The sequence below is a fragment of the Homarus americanus genome, unplaced genomic scaffold, assembly GCF_018991925.1.
Source record: "Homarus americanus isolate GMGI-L3 unplaced genomic scaffold, GMGI_Hamer_2.0 scaffold54302, whole genome shotgun sequence".
Classification (NCBI taxonomy): domain Eukaryota; kingdom Metazoa; phylum Arthropoda; class Malacostraca; order Decapoda; family Nephropidae; genus Homarus; species Homarus americanus.
In genome coordinates this window covers 229,506-251,952 of record NW_024751286.1, presented here as the reverse complement: position 1 = coordinate 251,952, position 22,447 = coordinate 229,506, and the positions used below count along the sequence as shown (strand labels likewise).

General features: G+C 40.0%; 2 protein-coding genes across 3 annotated transcripts in view; both read left to right on the top strand.

Annotated features, from left to right (window-relative positions):
- The window catches only part of LOC121854579 (zinc finger CCHC domain-containing protein 7-like), a 50,604-nt gene extending 45,493 nt beyond the window's left edge, over positions 1–5,111 (top strand). For both annotated transcript variants that reach the window (XM_042349262.1, XM_042349261.1), the window contains exons 8-9: positions 1,524–1,606; positions 3,101–5,111. In XM_042349262.1, the coding sequence (XP_042205196.1) occupies positions 1,524–1,606; positions 3,101–3,361 (344 nt within the window). In that variant the 3' untranslated portion in view covers positions 3,362–5,111. The remainder of the gene's footprint in view (positions 1–1,523; positions 1,607–3,100) is intronic.
- Positions 5,112–19,597: 14,486 nt separating this feature from the next.
- Positions 19,598–22,447, top strand: part of LOC121854587 (ras-related protein Rap1) — a 50,010-nt gene continuing 47,160 nt past the window's right edge. The window contains exon 1 of the mRNA XM_042349272.1: positions 19,598–19,884. Within this exon, the coding sequence (XP_042205206.1) occupies position 19,884 (1 nt within the window). The 5' untranslated portion in view covers positions 19,598–19,883. The remainder of the gene's footprint in view (positions 19,885–22,447) is intronic.

Genomic DNA, 22,447 nt, shown 5'->3' with positions numbered 1-22,447 from the left:
CCCGTGGCGTTGTTTGAACCTAGCAAACTAGCCTCGACTCGCACTGAACTTTACGGTTGATGCACTTTAACTTATATTTCAATTTTTAAGATCATTAAACAATGCTAAGGCTTTCGTTTGAATAATAACCTTGCTTAATGGAGATTTCTGATTTTTTTTCTTCAGTCCATATACTTATATGTCTCTCCATTTCCTGCATAACCCCACTCCTGCTTTGTCAAACTTTATTGGCACTTAATGAAGTTGTAGACAGAGCGCTTTCTTTAATTTTTTCTTCATTCTTACGGATAGTTTTCACTGTTGATTCTGCCATCCCCAAAGCGCATGAAATATCCACAGACTTTTCACCCTTTTCATATCGTTTTAACTCATTTAGTTTCTCAACTAAGCTTATTCATTTTCTTTTAGCTTTTGAACCAGCACTACCATCACTTGCTCTCTTGCTCATGTTGAATAAAGACACGAAAATGCCCTAAGAAACCCGAGAAAGTTTTTCTCTTCCTCCTGTTCAGATGCGTGAAAGCAAAATGCCCGTTAAGCAGCTTCTGTTATGTAAGTAATGTTGGCATCACCACTCACCAGCCCGGCACTATCCGCGTGCAAGGCGTGCAAGGCGTGGTTTTATTTATTATTATTATTATTTGTGTGATGCATATCGGGATTTAGTTTTTATTTATATGAAAATTTACTTTATTTTGTTCTGTTTTCGTCGTAAATACGAATAAAATACCTGTGTAAATTGAATCAGGTCCTAAATTAACCAGGGTTTTAAGTACGAAACATCATTAGTAGAATCGTCATTATTCGAGGCTTTCCTGTACTGTACTGGTCAAGCCTAATGGATACTAATACGAGGTAAGAAACTGAGTCATTATTATTCTAACAGTCTTACTGTATAGCTGGCAGCAGGAACCACTCAGTAGGCAAAATTTACATGTGTTGTTGGTGATAAATCAGGTAAAACTAGAGTGAGGAAGCTCTGGAGTGTCAACATCGCTCTTGACAGGAATCATTTTTAAATGGGTTGATTCTGAAACCCCATCTTATAACAGAACCAGGAAAGAATAACCTATCCTTACTCTCCTTCTGAGGTCTGTGAGTTGTGAAGGATGATCCTGCTATGTAGCATAGCTTGACAGGTGAAGAACAGGTGATAGTGCATAAATTGTATGCATTTACAACTCGCAAGCTCCCTGCCTCCTTGGGTAACCTCTTCTTATCATGGATCAGTTAGGCTGATAATGAGATTAACCTCAACCACTTTAATTAGAGTCTCCTGGCCTTCAAGCCTTCTGGCTTTAGCAGGTACGGTATTGTCTTAAGTCAATCTCTCCGGGCTCTTATAAATGTGGTTTCAGAAAACATTGTGCACTCATATATGCACAGATACTGTACCAATTGCTTTATCTGGGTATGAAAAAGAAACTGTTGTTTTAATCCTGACCAATTTGTTTCTTGTAAAGATTTTAAGGTTAAATGAAATAAAAGATGATTCATCTGTCTTAACTGTTTAAACTTTTCAGGAATGATGGGGCCTGGAGAGCCGTCTCAGATGGGCAGACCTATGTGTGGTCCAGGTCCCCAAGGAAGCACCAGTAATGGAATGGTATATAGTTACATATGTTCAGTTTTGGTTTATATATATATATATATATATATATATATATATATATATATATATATATATATATATATATATATATATATATATATATATATATATATATATATATATATATATATATATATATATATATATATATATATATATATATATATATATAGTTCAAGTTTTTATGCAAATAGTAGGTGGTCAAACTATATAATATACTGTACAGTAAGATCTTGTATGTCGCGAGTAATATAGACTGGAAAAATTGCACCAAATTCAAATACATAAACTAATGGGAAAAATAACAATACAGACTGGCCACTTTACATCAACCTCTGATTTTCCCATTTATAACCTACAAATGATACACTTCCTGCCTTTATTGACTTGATTGTGCTTTCCGGGAACTAGTTTTTAGGCCTTCCTCAAGTAACCTAATCACACGCTGCTTATCCTGCATCAAGTACTTGGCAAACTTAACTCCCTTATGATAGTCCCATTTCTCCTTTTCCTTATTTGGCCGCTTAGGTGGGTCTGTCCCACCAGCACCAGTAGGACCCCCAGTAGAGGTTGAGGCCATTATCTTGACATAACAGAATTGGAGAAAACAGCGAAAATCACAGAGCAATCGACAGAAACCGCCCGATTCAACTGATCACGTGATGTAAACAGAGAGCCCTGGTGTAAGCCGTTATTAGTCCTCACTGCGCAACATTCTTTTTACTTATTCTTTTCATACAGTATTTATGGGTAACAGCTAAATTTGCAAAAAAAGAACAAAATTTACAGTGTTTCTCAAAAAACACTTCACAAACAAAAGACACGAATCAATTGAACATGTGATGTCAAACGTGAACTGTAAGCACTGCATAACCCCGCACCACGCTTAAAACGTTGGAGATGGATTCAAAACATTTAGGATGGAATCGCGCTATAGCCAACTTTCATATGCAAAGGTTCGCGTTTTACAAACAACGTTCCTCTGTTCATCAATCGCAATACAACCAATTCGCGTTGACAAAACACTCGTTATAGCAGAAATGACTAACTGGTATGAGGGCTGTGACGTCATTCAAGACGGTGGCCAACATTCAGCTTGCTGGATCTCACGTTCAGCTGGCTGGATCTTGCGAAGCTCACTATATTTTACAGCAAATATAAGGCTTGGTTACATTAGGTAATGCTCGCGAAATTCAAAAATGCGAAATGAAATCGCACAAAATATGAGATCCTACTGTACACACAATAATTTTAAAGGGTTAAAATTCATGAATTTCCATGGGTTATGTGCAGTGAATGATAGCTACCCAGCACATGCTCGTGGTAGGCTAACTTTACCAGTCAGCTCATTTATCCTGGGTCATACCCTTAGATTCTTATATATACAGTTGTTTGACTCCCGATTTTTCACTAAAAAAGACTTGAGTATTTTGTATACCTTAACCTAACCCTTTTAGATGTTGATATGATGGTTTTGCTTGCTTGTAGGACCACAGACAGGGAATGCCAGGTGATCGCTATGGAAGCCACTGTACAGGTATGAGGGACATGAGATTCCAGCAGAAAATGCAAAACGATTCCAACCAGAGAATGAAGGAATTATGGCAGCAGTTTAGCTCGGAAGAAGATCGCCTACGATCCCTGCCGAATAATTCTTTTCAGCCGGGTGGTATGGGCGACCAGCAGGGCATGAAGAGAAATGCAGGGGTTGGGTCTCCAGGTTTTGAAGTAAAGCGCCAACGTTATTGAGCTAATTACTCATTTTATTTCCCTTGCCGTAATTTTGGTGTCATGTACTGTACTGTACAGGATTTAAGGTGCACTAGTAATAGTAGTCTCTCCTCCAATTACGACGGGGTTCCGTTTTGACGACCAGGTCGTTAGTCGAACCGATGAAAATAATACGTAGTACAGTAGAGTCGGGATATATAGAGCTATATGTAACAAGTTTTTTTATATGGCGGCTACCAAAATTATCAAAATTTTCCAATATTTAGCGTCACATAAAGCCAAAAACGTATAAAGTCAAAAACACTCATGAAAATCCCCTAAATCACCCAAAAAATATGAGTTGAAAAAATTTACAGTACTTAATGTACTCTAAAAGACTAAAAAATTTATCTCTTGTACAAAATATATGATGTGTATATTCAAATTATTCGCTGTCTTGCAAGGATTCCAGCAATGTAATTTATATTCTGCTAACTTTAGTCTGTCACATTTTAAAAGATAAAAACTTTAAGCCTAAAAACCACAGTCACCCTTACCTGAAGTCAGAGAAGAGTTGATTTATTATGACAGCTGGGCCAGAGCCAGACAATGTTACCTAGTGGTATTTATTTTTCTGTCATATTGGGAGAGTTTACGTTTTTCTCTTATAAACTGTCAATGAATTGACATAAGAGGATATAATAAACATTGCTAGAATTCTTATAAGATAGTGATTAATTTGAATATAAACATGCTATAGTTTGCAATACACATACATATTTTAGTAATTATTTAGTACACTTGACTACAAAGGACTAACAATTTATCTCTTGTGCAAAATATGTGATGTCTATATTCAAATTATTCACTGTCTTACAAGGATTCCAACAATGCTATTTATTTTGTGGTAACTTTAGTCTGCACCATTCTATGTCAAGTTTAGTCACTTTTATTGGTCTCCAGAACCTAACCCTATTTTTCCCATTGATTACATGTAATTATATATAGCGATTTAGTATACAGCTCGACTGGGTTAGGGACCCAAATCCGGGTCGTAAGTCGAAAATGCGAAAATGATACATAGAAAATCTAAAATGGGTGTCTCTTTTTCTTCTCAGCACCACAAAACTCTCACTTTTAAGCTTGCCAGCCATTTTAAAGAGAATTACAAATGAAAATTTTGTCAGTATACAGCGCAATCACGAACGTCGGGACTCTTAAAATGTGTAATTTGAAAAAATTTTGGTACGACTGGGGCGGTCGTATGTCCGGGTGGTCGTAAGTCGAGGAGTAGCTGTATTGTGAACATCCTTGGACCCTATCTCGCTATACATCCCAACCATACTGTAATAATTGTAAAACTTTTACCTCTTTAATATACAAACTGAGCGGGATACGACGTGGATGCTGTACACACACGGCAGCGTGCCAGATGTTGTCTTACGGCGTCGTTAGACATTACGACCAAATGTCTGGACTCAAAAATAATGTAAAATATTTTATAATATAACGACAATGGCCGTCGTAAGTCGAGGAGAGACGGTATTCAAAAATTTTCTAAACAACCAGTTGGATGCAATTTAGCTTCATGTTAAACCTGAAGACTAACAACCAATTAAGTTATTGTGCTGTACTGTGTCAGAGGAATGATTTTTATGCACTGTACTGGAAATATTTGTACTGTAGTGTACAGGAATCATTCTGCAGTACAGTGCTGTATGCTAGGTTCATTTGAAGCATGTAATGACAAATGATTGTAAATTTAAAACAATGATTCCTAAAATCCTTAGAATTTTGTATTCATGTACTTTTTATCATGTTTATTTCTAACCTGTTGAATGGAATACAGGTACAGGGGGCCCCCCAAATTCACAGGGGTTAGGTTTTCAAAATGGCTGCAAATAACACTTGCTGACCAGGGAAGGGGGGGTGGGGGGTACATTTTTACTTATGTACAAAGAAATGTATATTCCCTTTATGTGTTTACCTGTATTGTATACCCTGTATATGTTTGTGAGTGTATACACACACACACACACACACACACACACACACACACACACACACACACATATATATAATACAATACAGGTAAAGGAAATTACTGTCTTTAGGGTGAATGGCTCCCTGTCCCAGCCGTGAAAATGCCGGCAACTTTAAAACTAGCCACAGACATTCTTGGGTACATCCAGGGTGTCATCCATGAATAATAGAGGACCGCAAAAAAAAAAAAAATCGCGAATTTGGGGGCCCCTGTATTTGAATAGCTTGAGTAAGATACTGTGTGAGGATGCAAGATCCATGGACCTACTTCTATTACTTAAGGATAGGTACATATACAGTAATGGTATGATCAAAGTTTGCTTCATTCATGAGACTGTATATATAGGTAAGATTATGTTAATGTTTTATGAATGTACCTTAACACAGTAGACCCGATACATTACAAGAGCGGGACCAAGAATTGTGTTATGTCGTACCGTGTGTTTCATTGTGAAATACAGTAGAACGTTTATTTAAAGCGATTCAATTTAAGATTATTGATTTAAAGAGACACCCACAATTAACGACAATGTTTTAATTTAAAGCGAATCTTTCCCATTTTGCACGAGTCAATCTGGCGCATCATATTTTAAATTTTGCGCCTAATGTTTCCCACCAGACGCGTCTCTGGACACGCCACACGGCTGCCCGCCACCCTCCCACACCCTCACACATCCTCAGTTCTCACACGAACGCTCTAGTGAACGGACATATTGTGTCACACTATATCCTACCACGTGCATCAACCATCGCCACTATGTCCAAGAGGCAGGGCCGGATTCAGGAGTGGGCAAAGTGGGCAGCTGTCCAGGGGCCTCCACAATCTGGGGGCCTCCACATATTACAATATTTTATTTATTTGTTTATTCATTTGGATCACTATCAATAAATATACAGTTAAGAAAAAATTCCTCAATGTTCTAATTTCCTCAATATAACTTCATATAGCTTCAAAATTTTCCAAAGAAGTGTTCAAATTTCAAAATTTTCCCGGGGGGCGCTGTAAGAACTCCCAGATGTTTAGGCTCGCTTCACTCGCCACCCCACCCTCTTGGGTAGTTATAATGAGGGGGGGGCCTCCACAAAGAGGCTGCCCATGGGCCTCCACAGGTCTAAATCCAGCACTGCCAAGAGACCAGCCACTACATCATTAACTAACCGAAAGGCCAAGAAAGCAAGGCAAGCAATTACACTAGAGCAGAAAATCAAGGTGCTGGAAGCACTGCAGCGAGGAAATGATGCTTCCTTCGTCCACAGCCACACCACTAGACAGTGCTGTGGATGACAAGCTGGTCGAGTTGGGTTCTGTATCTTCAGAGGATGAATTGCCTAACTAAAGTTGAGTGAAGATCTGTTTTTGATAGGATGAAGTAATTAAAAACTAAGTCGAGACGAAAGTTTAAGTACTGTTGAGTCAGATGAGACCACCGACAGGGTTGCCAGGCTCTCAAATGAGAAAAGGGTCAAACTGTACACAGTATATACTGTACAGTGGTCCCTCGGTTAACGAGCGCCTCGATTAACGAGATTTCGGTTAACGATTTACCTTCCATAAGATTCTTAACTTCGGTTAACGAGCAATCCCCCGATTAACGAGTTTTTTACGAGCCGACTTCAACATGTTTTCGCTTGCATTTGGCGGTCCACCAGCTGTAGTATTAGTCCGCCAATACAGTAATCAGTTTTAGGGCTTAAATTCCTTGCTATTTTAGTAAATATCAAGAAGTTTATACTATTCAATAATTTTAAAAGTTTAATATTAACTTTTTTAGTCATTTTAACAATTATTGAACATAATTGAAGGTAAAGAAACTAGTTTCTGGCGTGCCATTCAGCCTGTTAACACACCAGACAGGCGTTAGTCTCTCTCTGTTTTCAGTGGAGGTAACATCTTGCTTGAGACTCTCTTCAACTAAATGCTTTTTTTCTGTGTTTCCAAGCAAATTATTGGTCATTTTGAAATATATTTTACATATTGACAATATATAATGCAGTGCAGTGTTGATTTAAAGAAAATAATCTTGAATTACACCAAGAGAGCTAAAATTTTATGGGTGAAATGGTGCCATGGGGTGACTTCTCTTCCACCCCAATGCCTTCTCTTCTTCCTTCTCCTCCACCCCCATTCTAATTCCCATCATCATCCAGGAGCCTTCTACATACACACCTCAAAGTAAGTGAACTTTTCTACCTTTTTTGTTGAATTTAGGCAATTTTCGGTGAGCTGGAACCAATTACCCAAAAACCCATTGAAACAATGGTTTCGGTTAACGAGCAACCTGCTGGAACGGATTGTGCTCGTTAACCGAGGGACCACTGTATATAAGTCTATACTACAAAAAGGCATTTTATATATATATATATATATATATATATATATATATATATATATATATATATATATATATATATATATATATATATATATATATATATATATATATATATATATATATATATACACATATATACATATATATATCTATATACAGTATACTGTATATACATATATATATATATATATACACATATATATACATATATACATATATATATATCTATACAGGTAGTTCTGCTATAACGCGATAATTGTGTTCTTGTAAAATATCGTGTTATAGAAAATCGCGTAATAGAAATAACAGGGCTTATGGAGAAAATAGGGTTAGGTGCAGATTACTCGAAATCGAAAAAATTTAGTAGTTAGCCTAACACAAAGGATAGCACAGTCTAAATAAATGTTACATTCATATCTAATAATGAAATCATACAGTAAATTTAACACTTTACCTTGAAAAAATATGAATGTAACTTGATGTGGGAGAAGGGTGATTTTGAGGTTGATAACATCAAGCTTCTCTTCAAGTGTTATAGCCTTTCTTTTACGATAATCACCGGGAATTCTATCATCAGAATGCTTTTTGGAGATATTCTTCTTTACCATATTCACAGTTAATACCACAAAATTGGAGAAATAGTAAGCAAAAATCGCGTTATAGCAAACAAGCAATCGCGTTATACAAATATTGTTCCGAATTCATAAATCGCGTTAGAGCAAATTCGCGTTATCAAAACACGCGTTATAGCAGAACTCACTGTATATATATACATATATATATATAGGTTTTTTTTTTAAATATACATAGGTGTACAGTATTTATGAAAAGAATACAAATAAAAATAATAATGGACCATTCAACTTTTTGCAATTTATAAGTCTGTGGGGTACGTTATGTTTGGTTCACACTCAGGATGGGATGGAGAAAGGAAACTCACAATGTGCTCTCTGTATACATATTGTATTGGATGTACAGTGCAGCTTGGTGCTGGGAAGTGGCAGCGTGGTTGCAAGCGTGATGTAGAGAGAGCTGGTTGGTGAGGGTGCTCAGAGGAGGACCAGCTTGTGGGTCGCCATGCTCGCCGGTGGGAGCGAGGGCCGCCAGGCAGGCGTAGGAGGAGGAGGTGTTGCTTGTTGGTTGGTGTAGGTCGAAAGAGAGGTAGGTCACCACGAGGTCAAGTCTTATATAGCGGAGGTAGGCGTGGCTTAATAGTTGACCTCCGTCATGTAAGGCAGCGCTGGTTGACCTAGACCAGAGGCATACACTGGGGAATTCGCGGGGTCGGCTACTCAGCGACAAACAGCGTTTGTAGGGGAGGGATCCACTACAAGTCTATTACTTCTAATTTCCATTCATTTTCATTGATGTATCCAATACAGCGATACACACACCTCCAACATTTATTATTACTGTATATATTCTTGTATGATCAGCCACTTATGGTGTATGTTTTATCATTGATAATATAAAATATTAAATAATGTACGTACTATAACATGTATAGAAAAATGACAAAATTTGCGTGCTCCCCAGTCCCGGGTCCTCTGTGCGTGGGTGGCAAGGGGACGCTCGAGGTAACTTAGGTCGTAGTCTCGCGCAATGATTGGCTAATGCTGTCATGTAACCTCAAGGGACATCTGTAATTGGCTGATGCATCTTGTAGATCACCTCTCCCGTCACCCCAGGCTAGCATTAGGGCAAGCTTAATGCATAATTCTGTCACCAGTCCTACAAGGTTCATCTGTTGCTTGTTCCTGTTTTTTGTACAGTTTGTTGTGCAGTACTGTACAATTGCTGTACATAGGACTCAATCAATCTATAACACAGCGTTTAAGCTGTGTTAAGACGTCAACAGAACCAAAATGAACAAATGAACCTCAATACAGTACAGCACTGGAATTTTGGTGACAGCACGGGCCAGGAGGCAAGTTATCCACTTGTCCTCCCTCTACCACCTGTCATCTCCCCCAGCCTACGCACCCAAATTTAGTTTTGTACAGTATAATTCATATTCTATTCTTATAATTCATGATTCGGTAATTTATGAGGATGTTCATTATACAAATTATATAATGTTTTCTTTCATTTAAAATTCAGTAAGGAGTAAGAAGGTGAGGAGGGTGGGAGGGAAACTGACCGCACACCCCCAAAAAGGTTCCTTGTAGTCTCCCCATGCCTGTCATTACCATTGTAAAAAAATTTTACTTTGTTTTTTTTATTTACTAATAAAGATATGTTTACTGTAATAATCTGTGCTTATTAATACCTGTGCCCTTCATATATAATACAGTACAATACTTTTTATAATGTGTCAGTACTGTAATGATTAAATAAAAAACGTAAATTTGGCAATGGGTAAACTTAGCAGCCACCTACTCTCCTCCCAGTAGAGGGGTCTGGGAAGAAAAAATTGCCTTATTATTCGGTTTGTCATGTAATTTTGATATAAAATTAATTATTAAACATAATATTTTTTTCTAATGTGTTTAATACTTTATATTAACCAAGATAAAGCATACACCATAAGAGGCTGATCAAGCGAGAGTATATAACAATAAATGTTGGAGGTGTGTGTGTGTATCGCCTCCCTGCCAGCACCTTGCCTCACCCCTGCCTCCCTGCCAGCACCTTGCCTCACCCCTGCCTCACCCCTGCCTCCTGCCAGCACCTTGCCTGCCTCCTGCCTGCACCCTGCCTCCCTGCCCTGCACCTGCCTGCCTGCCTGCACCTTGCCTCCTGCCTCCCCAGCACCTTGCCTCACCCCTGCCTCCCCTGCCAGCACTTGCCTCACCCCTCCCTGCCTCCTGCCAGCACCTTGCCTCACCCCTGCCTCCCACACACAGCCCTTGCCTCACCCCTGCCTCCCTGCCAGCCCTTGCCTCACCCCTGCCTCCTGCAGCACCTTGCCTGCCTCCCTGCCAGCACCTTGCCTCACCCCTGCCTCCTGCCAGCAGCGCCTTGCCACACCTTGCCTCACCCCTGCCCCCCTGCCTTGCCACCTTGCCTCCACCCCTGCCTCCCCTGCCCTGCACCTTGCCTCACCCTGCCTTCCTGCCAGCACCTTGCCTCACCCCTGCCTCCCTGCTGCCTTGCCTCACCCCTGCCTCCTGCCACACCTTGCCTCACCCTGCCTCCCCTGCCAGCACCCTTGCCTCACCCTGCCTCCCCTGCCAGCACCTTGCCTCACCCCTGCCTCCTCCCTGCCAGCACCTTGCCCACCCCTGCCTCCCTGCCAGCCTCCTGCCTCACCTGCCTCCCCTGCCTGCCAGCACCTTGCCTCACCCCTGCTCCCCTGCCAGCACCTTGCCTCACCCCTGCCTCCCTGCCAGCACCTTGCCTCACCCCCTGCCCCTCCCCTGCCAGCACCTTGCCTCACCCCCGCCTGCCAGCTGCCTCACCTGCTCCCTGCCAGCCTTGCCTCACCCCTGCCTCCTGCCAGCTTGCCTCCACCCTGCCTCCCTGCCAGCACCTTGCCTCACCCCACCACAAGTCTGTACAAAAGATTGTATGTATGATGTGGTCGGGTATTAATTAATGAATAATAAACAATATTTTGACAATTGTAGTACTCTGCTATTCTTCAAATGACTGTCATTAACTATGCAATATTGCTTATTTATTATTTAATACCACAACATCACACCCAGACACCCATATTGTATGACAAATTTATGCGTGGTTAACTACGTGGTGGTGAATTAAAAGATCAGCTGTTGAGGAGCTTAGTGCTTGGCAACTCTGGTGCACTCAGGCGAATGGCAAGTTGTGAGGAGAGGGACGACCAAACTGGAGGTGAAAAAACACACCAAGATGGTGAAAAAACACACCAAGGATACGACAACAACAGCTAAGTGTACCAACCCTTTCAGTCCTTTGATAGACGAATTGGACGTGTTAGCATAGTCAGGGACAAGGCTGACAAAGAAGGTACGAAAACCTTAATTGTTGGCGATTCCCAGGTATGGTACCTGGACAGAGCTTTTGGTGGTAAAAATAAAAATAGGATGAGGGTGTGTTTGCCAGGAGCTGGGGTGGGGGATATAGTTGACAGGATGAAAATATCTTGTCTGGTAATGGGAACAAACCCATTATCTACCTCAGTGCAGGAGGCAATGATATTGGCCGGTGTAGGAGTGAGGAGCTTCTTGATAAGTTCAAGGCAGTTATAGAACGTATTAGGTCTAAGGGAGGGATCCCTATCATATGTGGTGTCCTGCACTAGGAGAGTTGGCAATGAATGACTGTCAAGGGCAGTTGGTGTCAACGGCTGTCTTGACGGATATTGCAAGTCAATATCAGTCCCATTCATTGACAACTGGGACAACTTCTACTGCAGAAGGGACCTTTATACTAGGGATGGTGTGCATCTGTCTAGGGATCACAAGATTTCATGTTGAGTATTACGGTAAGGACAGTGAGGCGTTGACATTTCTCCAGGAACACTGTGTGTTGCCAATTGAGGTTAAGTGCATGAACTGTAACCAACCCCGTAGCTCTCAAGCTGAGAAACAGCGACCTGTGGATGATGACCCCGAACTCGCAGTCTTCTGAGTCTAATTAAGGTAAGCATTACTGATTCCAAAACTTAAAATTTTAAAACCGCTGGATAACCGCAACGCTAATTTTACATAGGTTAGGTTAGGTCTTGTTAGGTTTGGTGTGATTAGCAGTAGAAATGAAGGTCGGATTCATTTAAATCACATAAAAAAAAACATGGGAAAAACATGATTTTAAATTAAAGAACAAGAAAAAACACAAAGATTTTCCTTTTTTTCGGTTTTATCTTAAAGTAATTATGAGGTGGCAAAATGCCATGGAACAGGCATTGGCAACCTTTCCTCAGTCATGGGCCGCATTACCATTTAGGTATTTTTCTGTGGGCCAACCCACCAAAATTCATATCCTACCTAACCCAAAATAATGCTAATATTGTATTAGCACTGAGAGTGAAACAGTTTAACGTCACCTCCACCTTACTGTTATGCCGAGGCATAATTTTGCATTATAACTTTGTAAACTAGGTGTTTTGATTGTTTTCTGTCCCATGCAGCAGTTATTTTGGCAAATTTAGTGAAATGTCCGTGTATATATTGATGTAGTGATTATGTAAGAATATTCCTGAATGTATTGCATCATTTTTGTTCTGATTTACTTATTATTGTAAGCCTCAATCAGAGCAGAACGCGTTGTGGTCGCTTTTCGTTTTCTGAGCCTAACACACACACACACACACACACACACACATATATATATATATATATATATATATATATATATATATATATATATATATATATATATATATATATATATATATATATATATATATGTGTGTGTGTGTGTGTTGATTGTGCTTATGTTATTTTCGCGTCGTATTTGACTTAATGAAGAAGGCGACATCATTGAGGTGCACCAGCTGCTGTGGGTATTTGGAAAGATGTGAACAACCCTTCACCGTGGCCGCACTCATCCCCCTGCCTCTCTCTCCTCGCTGCTCCTCTCACCTTTACCCTTTCTGTACTCACTCTCCCCGCTGCAACTGTGATGCTTCCCCTCCCTGGTGCTCTCCCAGCCTCACTCTCCCTACTCAAACTTTCATCATTCTCCCGGAACCTTCATGACCACGCCTCCACACAGAGCCTCAGTGAACACTGGCAGCGTATACATCATCACTCACTAATCTTATGAATGCTTCTGTTTGTAGACTTTTTTTTTCGTCGGAGGTAGAGTACACATTCTTATTCTTCCGTATACGAAACAACATAATCCTACTGTAGGCCAATCCTTAACCAGGAAACACAGAATTCACTTTAACTGTTGCATAATCAATGAAGAAATCTCATCAAGACTTTCCTGTCCTTATTCGACCTTCTACAGTTTTATTAGAATACTTCAAAAGAAATGTAGTTACGTACTTTTATATACAGATTTGCCTCTATGTGTGCACAGCTCTCAGATGCTGGTATCCCTTTCCTCACGATCAATTTTTAAGGGGTCAAGTAAGGGTTTGAAAGTTGGCAAGATACTCTTTTATGTAAGCTGTATGTGTAAAGAACACATCTATAGTGTGTCTATGGACATATATTCAGGCAGGTTGGGGAGAATTTTTTTTCGCATGTTTAAGTTTAGGGATCCAGAGTTGGTTTGACACTAATTTCCAAACCAAAAGACACACTGTAATCGTCCTATTTGCTAACATTAACACATAGGCTCCAAAAAACAGTAATATGCCAACTTTGAAATCCTGATTTGACCCCGTAACAAGTGAAACTATTGTACACCTCTGTATTTACCCGAGGCCGCCCTGTCGGCTCTTCCTCAAAGTAGGAATCTAATGCTTCTTGTTAAGCTCAATCGAATCTTACTTCATTTTATTTTGCTGCGGGTGATTCTGAATTGGTATCCGGCTTTAATACCGAATTTAGGAGGAGGATATATATATATATATATATATATATATATATATATATATATATATATATATATATATATATATATATATATATATATATATATATATATATATATATATATATATCATGTAGATCCACAATGGAGCGTGTGTTCAATAATATGAACAATATTAATGATAGTAATCACAAAACTTATCATAAAAATATAATTGATACTACTACTAATAATAATATTAATAAAAATATTGATAATACAGTACTGTACAGTTCGTCAAAAACTGTTTCTGTGGTTTTACCGCCTGTTGTACAATACTTGTTTTATGTTCTTTCGTAATAGTAATAACTTCGTTAAGCTGTGACAACACGGTTTTATACCAAACAAACTTGGTAAAGATGACAGAGGAATTAGAACTTGTGGGATTACTAGTCACCCGGAACCTATTCCTCGATAACAAACATGGGTGACTCGGGGTAATACAGCATCTCTATTACTATAAACTGCCCGTATCTTGTCGTTCACACAGCCGATGTAACTTTAGAATTTAACCCTTGTAATCATTTATATCTTGTGAGCTGTACAGTAGAGTCTGACCCCTGGGTGGGAGTGATGAACACTATTGCGGCCTGTATTCTCCATAGCTGAAGTGAGTGGGTCAGTGGTTGCGTCATTTCCTTATCCTTGTGTTTATAAATATGTTCGTCTTACTACATGTGGCCAAAAAGAACTCTTAACACATTTAATAGTTTAAAAAAAAAAAAGTTAAATACATCGGTAAACGTACGTGGCTTTCAGGTGTGAACACCGCGCTTGTTTCAAGACGCAAGGGAAGATTTCTTTTAGTTTCTTAATTCTGTAATGTCAGTCTATATCAGGTCATCCAGAAGACCATGAGACATTGTTCTTGCCATATTTAACAAAAGAAAATAATAATATTGCCCAAAATATAAGAAAAACCAGTTACATCACTTTCACCGGAGACGGTCGTGATCCTCAGCACCTAGAGAAACTTACTCTGCAAATCCACTTGCCCAGGGTACCCTTAGACATTCACCTTGCCATGTCTAGCAAAAAGAAAATCTGAATGCTAATAAACTCAAAAATTGACTTTATTTGCTCATGTCACCAGCGAAATGCCTGGCACTCCGCCCCTCCCCCCATACGAGACGTCAATCATCTGTCGGCCATTTATTTTTTAATATTCGGGTCACTTATTAATAACCCGAAATAGCCCTCCGAGCCATAATCCGAGCCATGTAAATTAAGATGAGATAACAAAGAAAACTATTATTTAAATATCCTAATAACCGGTTCCAATGGAAATGTTTATATCTTAAGAGACCGCCGTGTACCCCCAATGACGTCGTACCTTTAACGCCGAATATTTTTCGTCTCCCCATCGACCTTCACCAACTTTATCAAGCATTGCATTCCTACAATCATCCTCTTATAGCCTCAAGTATGGTAAGTAACGCACTTTTGTTTGTGATAGATAGATGCAATGCAACCAATATATTATCTAGGGAAGATATAAGATGAGCCAAATGTACCAGGTAGTTGCTGAGGCAATAGTTTACAAGTGTCATCTGTGACTCACGCTGATAATTACCATGGATAAAATTCTCCTACTATATTTCACTGTTTGGGTTGTTGTTGTTCCGGTTGTGTTTAGGTACTACCATTATTTGTAAGTTTACATTCGGTTACGTAAAATATTGTTTTAGAAGAAATGTTCGAACTCAGGGTTAGAAAAAATGACAAAATTGATTAATGATGTTTTCAATCACTCAATTTAAATCGTTTCAGTCCTATCATACATCACCAGAACAACAATAAACAGAAGTTAAATATACTATGGACAAATTTCTTAAAGAAATTCTCTGTAATAGCAATGCGGATGACCTGTTGATTTACATTTATCTTGGATAAGGCGTTCGGGTTACTAAATAGCAACCCGATGTTCGGGATTGATATTCTAGTTTGACGACATTCGGGCTTGCTGCCCCTAGTGTTTAAAAAAATGGCCATGTGACTGTCCCCAACTCACCACCTGACGCGCACGCGCGTCACTCAGGTGACGTCATTGAACGAGGCGGAACTGGAGTTTATGATGTTACAGTGATTTGTCCTTACTGTTTATAGTCCTTGAGCAGTATAAAGTAACAAGGTCGCTAAGAAATGTAAGAACATAAGACCATAAGAAAATAAGGAGTCTGCAATAGGCCGGTTGGCCTGTGCATGGCAGCTCCTGTCGAGAGTTACTACCACTCTATCACCCTTGAATCTATCCAGCCTCCTTTTAAAACGTTCCAGCTTTCCAGCACTTACTACAAAGTTGCTAAGCTTGTTCCACTCGTCCACCACCATATTTGTGAACCAGTTCCTTCCTATCTCCCTCCTAAACCTAAACTTATCCAACTTAAATCCGTTGCTCCGAGTCCTATCCTGCTCGGATATTATAAGAACTTTATCTATATCCCCTTTATTGATTCCTTTCACCCACTTAAATACTTCTATCATATCTCCCCGCACTCTTCGTCTTTCTAGGGAATGCAAGTTTAGTTTCTTTAATCTATCTTGATATGGAAGGTTTCTAAGTCCCGGAATCATTTTCGTCATTCTTCGCTGCACCGACTCCAGTGAATTGATATCCATTCTATAATAAGGGCACCAGGACTGAACCGCATAATCGAGGTGCGGCCTGACTAGCGCAAGATATAGTTGCAATAAGTCCTCTGCACTCTTATTACTTACACTTCTAGATATAAAACCTAATACTCTGTTTGCCTTATTTCGAACATTAACGCACTGTTTTCTAGGCCGTAGGTCCGGGCTTACAAGTACCCCCAAGTCTCTTTCACAAGTCGACTTCTCGAGGTTGATGTTGTTAAGGCTGTATACATTGACGGTATTTGTTCTTCCAATATTAAGTACGCTGCACTTGCTGGTGTTGAATTTCATTTGCCATTTTTCAGACCACCCCTGCAGTTTATTTAAATCCTCCTGTAGTGCATTTGCATCCTGTCCTGAATTAATCTGCCGCCCAATTTTGGTGTCATCAGCAAACTTGCTTATGTCACTGCTGATCCCAGTATCTAGATCGTTTATGTAGATTATGAACAAGAATGGGCCTAGTACTGACCCCTGGGGAACCCCACTGGTTACACAGCCCCACTCTAGTTTGTTATTACTAATGTCAAGACCGCTTTGATAAAGAAATGTATGTATACTGACGGAGAGTGCCGTACTTATAGTTTATACGTGAAATGGTTAGCATGCTCGCGCCTCGCAAACGAGAGGACACGGGTTTCGATCCCTGGGCAGGGTGAAATTATGGTCAATTTTCTTTACGCCATTTGACTTTGTCTACCCAACAATAATTGGGATCCTGGATGTTAATCGATTTGCGGATCGTGTTCTGGGTTAGCCAGTATAGTTGGCGAGTTGTCCGGTCTTCTCGGACTATTCCTTGACACTGACTGGGTCATGCAACTCGTTTACTCAGAGTATGGTTGTTGTGTTGGCCACAGCTTCTACACCTTAAATAAATTTACGCCAAGGTGGCCTTTGGGTCGACCATCCTTGCTACACGAGGGGCAACCATGTATACGTTGATGTATAATTACATTTCTACGTGTTATTGGTGTACACGAGGCAGGATACTGAGAGCTGCTGCTGTCACTTGTAATTGTAATTTTGCTGGTAATTCGCTTTCAGTTATGATCTGGAATGAATGAAGTACTCGTGTGTTGAGGCGTAAATGTCGTCTGCTGCCGACACTATTCATCTCCGTAATGGTAAGAATAATTATTGTGGAAAATCTTTAGGTCTTCATTCAAGGAAGAATATCTTGTTTTCCCTTTATGGGTGTATGTATCTCCTCGTTAATGTATTATATTTATATATTTATTTGACGTTGTATATAGAGAGGTGCCGGGTAGTGAGTCACGGCGTGCTGTGCGGAGGTCGAGTTTCAGGGGCGTCAGTGGGTGGCTTTGTTGTGTGGTGCTGGCGGGTGATGCAGCCATGCAGTCAGGGACGCGACAACTTACTGGCTATTACGGAATATCTAACCCGAACATGATACAGACCACAACAAACAGCTGAAACCTCTCACAACCCATTCCCGCTGGAGACAACCCCGCCTGTGACATTTTCTAAATCCTCCTCCGGTGTAGATCTGAGTGTTTACATCGTACTAAAACTTCCGGAATGGCCCAAAAAACCCTCGCAATAGTACCCAGACTAAAGTTGCTACATCTCACAAAACGCACCAGCCACTGTACTGTACCAGGTATTAGTGCAGCATACTGTACGACGTCCCCTTTCTTAATCAACTCTAGGATTATCCCCAGACAAATACAGTACATTATTTGGTCCCTAACTTTTAACAACGCTCTGCCGCCCCTCATACACCATTGAACATTCTTTTTATTTATTATAAGTCATGTTTGATGACGAAGTTTGAGTCACACGTGTGTGGGTATATGATATATCCAATCGGTCAGTGGTTCCCTTTACTGTGACCTGATGCCATAATAACTATCATCAATTGCTATCATAAAGTTGATGGAGGCATCTTTAGTTCAAAGACAAGTTTTATTGTTCACTCAACTCTTGCTTCACAGTTATAAACAACATAATTATAACCAGTGAGATGAGGTTGCTCCGGTGGTGCTGGACAGTGCCACCTGACACACCCGTCTGTTCCAGCTCTTGTTTACATGTTGGACAAAACCAGAGTTACCAGACTCGCGCAACTATGTTGTTTGTGCACTTTCTGGACAATCCTATGTTTTTGGCAGAATGCCTAATTACCACACACACAAAAAAAACACTGGGATAATTTATACCTAGTGTGGGCACCACTGCCAGTACTGTACTGAACTGTAGGTGGTGTGTCGTTTCTTCTGGAAACATACTGTAGTTATGTTGAGAAGCTTTAACAACTGTTCCCTCACATTTTACTGAATTAAAATAAAGTTGAAGAATACTGGAAATGAATGTAACTTTTCTTTCATTTTGTTAATTAAGTGAGGTGAACAGTGGGGCGCTGGTTGTACCACTTGTGTGTTGAAACACCCGTTAATAAATGTGTCGGCAACGCACACGTGTCCCCAACTTGGCCTCTTATGAGACTTGTTTGTGTAATGAGAGCTAACCACTGGAACACTAAGCTGGAAATATTCTCAGTAGTTTGATTCACCTTCGTTGGAAGTTGGAATGCCACAGAAATGACACAACAATGACGTCACATTGCTGACGTCACGCCCGCTCTACGCGGGAAGAAAAACTGGGAGCCCTATTCTCATTGGATTGTATTTTACTTATGTCAAGACTCAATTTTAACAGAAGAAACATTTGCACCATCACAACACTATAAAATAAAAGAGGAAGTAGTGAGTGCACGTCAGTTTAGCGAGGTCGACACTTGCTTATTACTCACTATTCGCACGGGCACTGTACTCACTAACGCTCGCATACGCTCCTACACACACACCCTCTCTACTTCTACGTACACAGTCTCCTTCATTCACGCCCAGGGTATAGAGTATCCCCAGACGCTTCCCCCCTGTACTCTTAGCCGTGAGTGCACGGGTAACTAAACTCATTATTTATTAGTGTGTGTGTGTGTGAATAAAAATTACTGGCGAGATAGTTCATACAAGTGATCCGCACTCTGCTTGTTGGGTATTACACCACTGCCCAGCCCATAACCTCCAGTGTTTGGAATCACAGTACAAGCGGACAGTCTTAAGGCAACATTAACAAGTAAGTACATATTTGTGCGTCGTTGTAATAAGTACAGCGTGATGGTGACTCGGTCTTGTAGTGTATGTTCTGGATATTACCCTTTGAATTATTATTTATTTTTTTTACAAGGGAGTTGCTGTTACCTCCAGAATGAGATAAAAAGTGTTAGATACTACTAACAATTAAACTTCTCATGAAAACTTAAGGCAATAATTCGTGTACATTATATACTAAAGAGCTAGTTGGAAAGTCCAAGAGAGATAACATTTTAACGTACCCAGAGGAAAGACCCCCCCCCCCCTGAGACCTACAGAACCCTAGGAATAATTTCTTAACTCCCAGGGGATCGTGGGGCGTCACGGTACAGTTGTTGGCTTTAGATCAAAATTTATAAAAACGAAAGTGTAGGTGAATACTAACCAACACTTCATACACAGACGTTACTTTATAGAGTTACGTTTATTATTTATAAGCAACACATCTGTGACATATTTTTGTGTGAATATATACAACATTCTGGAATAATATGGTTTTGTAAAGCAACAGAGAAACTACCTTTATGATGGAAATGAAAGACTAATCTTAAACGTCTGGCAGAAATTTGTTTTTTGCGAAACAAACACTGAGAAGAGCCTTGAGAATAATTCCAGGGAGATGAGAATGACACAGCATTCACTAAATAATTCCATTTCTTAATAGAGTCGAGAATGTGAGGTGTCAGCCACACAAAGGCCTCGTCCAACAAAGCCCGGATGCTGGGGAGCTCTGGGGGAGGGGGGGTTCTCACGCTCAACCCATGATAACTATCTCAGGTCATGTCAACCCTCGTAAACAATGACGCCCGGGCGCCAGAGTCATGCGGTAACTGTTGATAAGAGAACACAAAACTGGACCATTTAAGCGTAAACGTAAAGATAACATCCAGACGTCCAAAAATGGCGTCAAAATTTCATTGAGACTCTACCTTAAGGTAGCGAATATTTGGAATATTCTTGTTGGTCACAAAGTGTTGGTGCACGTGTGTCACAAAGTGTTGGTGCACGTGTGTCACAAAGTGTTGGTGCACGTGTGTCACAAAGTGTTGGTGCACGTACGTGTTGGTCCTTTTTATAGATATATATCACACAAATATATATAATAGTTCTGGAACTAATAAGTGGCTGGGCTGAAGTAAACACTGTGTTGGTTCTTCTTTATTGTAGAAAAATATAGTTTCACGGGTACTGAGTTCAGTTGAGAGTATATTGTACCTTCTCTGCTAAGTGAAGTGTCTTAGTGCACTTATAGGAGAACACTTATGTGAGGTGTTCACTGGGTAACGAGTGATATGAGTCTGCCCGCTCTCTCCTGCTCAGAGTGTGAGACGCAAGGAGGAGCGGGCGAGGTATTTGCAAGATCAACTTGACCTGTGGCTCAACTTCTGATGAAGTTACAGACCTCAGCAAGTATCACATGAACAACTACTGAGTCATTGTTGAATAACTTAGTGAATAATTGGGTATTATACATTTGGGTGAATATTTATAGAATGCAAATGATGCTGTTACACCGCTCGGCCACCTCCAACTGAGACCTCACGGTTTAAATCCTAGGTGTACCTCACCTTGTTACAAGAAGGTGTGCTTGAGCTAAACTTTTTCTTCGTGCACATGCTTTTGAAATTCCTTCCGAAAAGTCTTCTTAGAAACTTTTGTGTACCTAGAAGAAATCTTCCTGTAACAAATTATCATAACAATCAAGGAACTGATAAATATGATGGTAGGTATAATAAAACCAGGAAGGATTATACTGGAAGATAAATATAAAGGAAGAGAATCCTGTAAGTCAGGAAACTGTGTTTCATTAATATAAGACAGTGTGTACGTGTATGTGTGAACCTCTTTCTCACAGGATGTAGATGATTCATCACTATCCCCGAAGTGTGAGGTCAAGAGTGTGAAGAAATGTCCAGTGGCCATCTCACAAGAACATTTGGAGACTTAAGCACACACACACACACATACACGTACGCACGCACGCACGCACACACACAGATACATACATACACACAAAACACACATACACGTACGCACGCACACACATACATACACACACAAAACACACTTACACACACACACACATACACACACCCAAAACACACATACACACACACGCACACACACATGCACACACACACACGCACACACACACTCACACACATACATACACACATACAGACACACAAAACACACATACATACACACACAGACACACACATACACGTACGCACGCACACACACACACATACACACGCACACACATACATACACACAAAAAACACACGCACATACACTGCACATACACACACACTTCATTGACTTATCACATTTTCTTATAGTTTGTACCAGAGTTCAAATTCCTGTCATTTTCTCTTGGATTACACGAAAGCGCTTGGGAACTTCGTGTTTTCTTCTTTCCTTGTGGTTATCAGCATATACCTAGATCACGCGCACCTACAGTGATTTACTTGCATATATATATATATATATATATATATATATATATATATATATATATATATATATATATATATATATATATA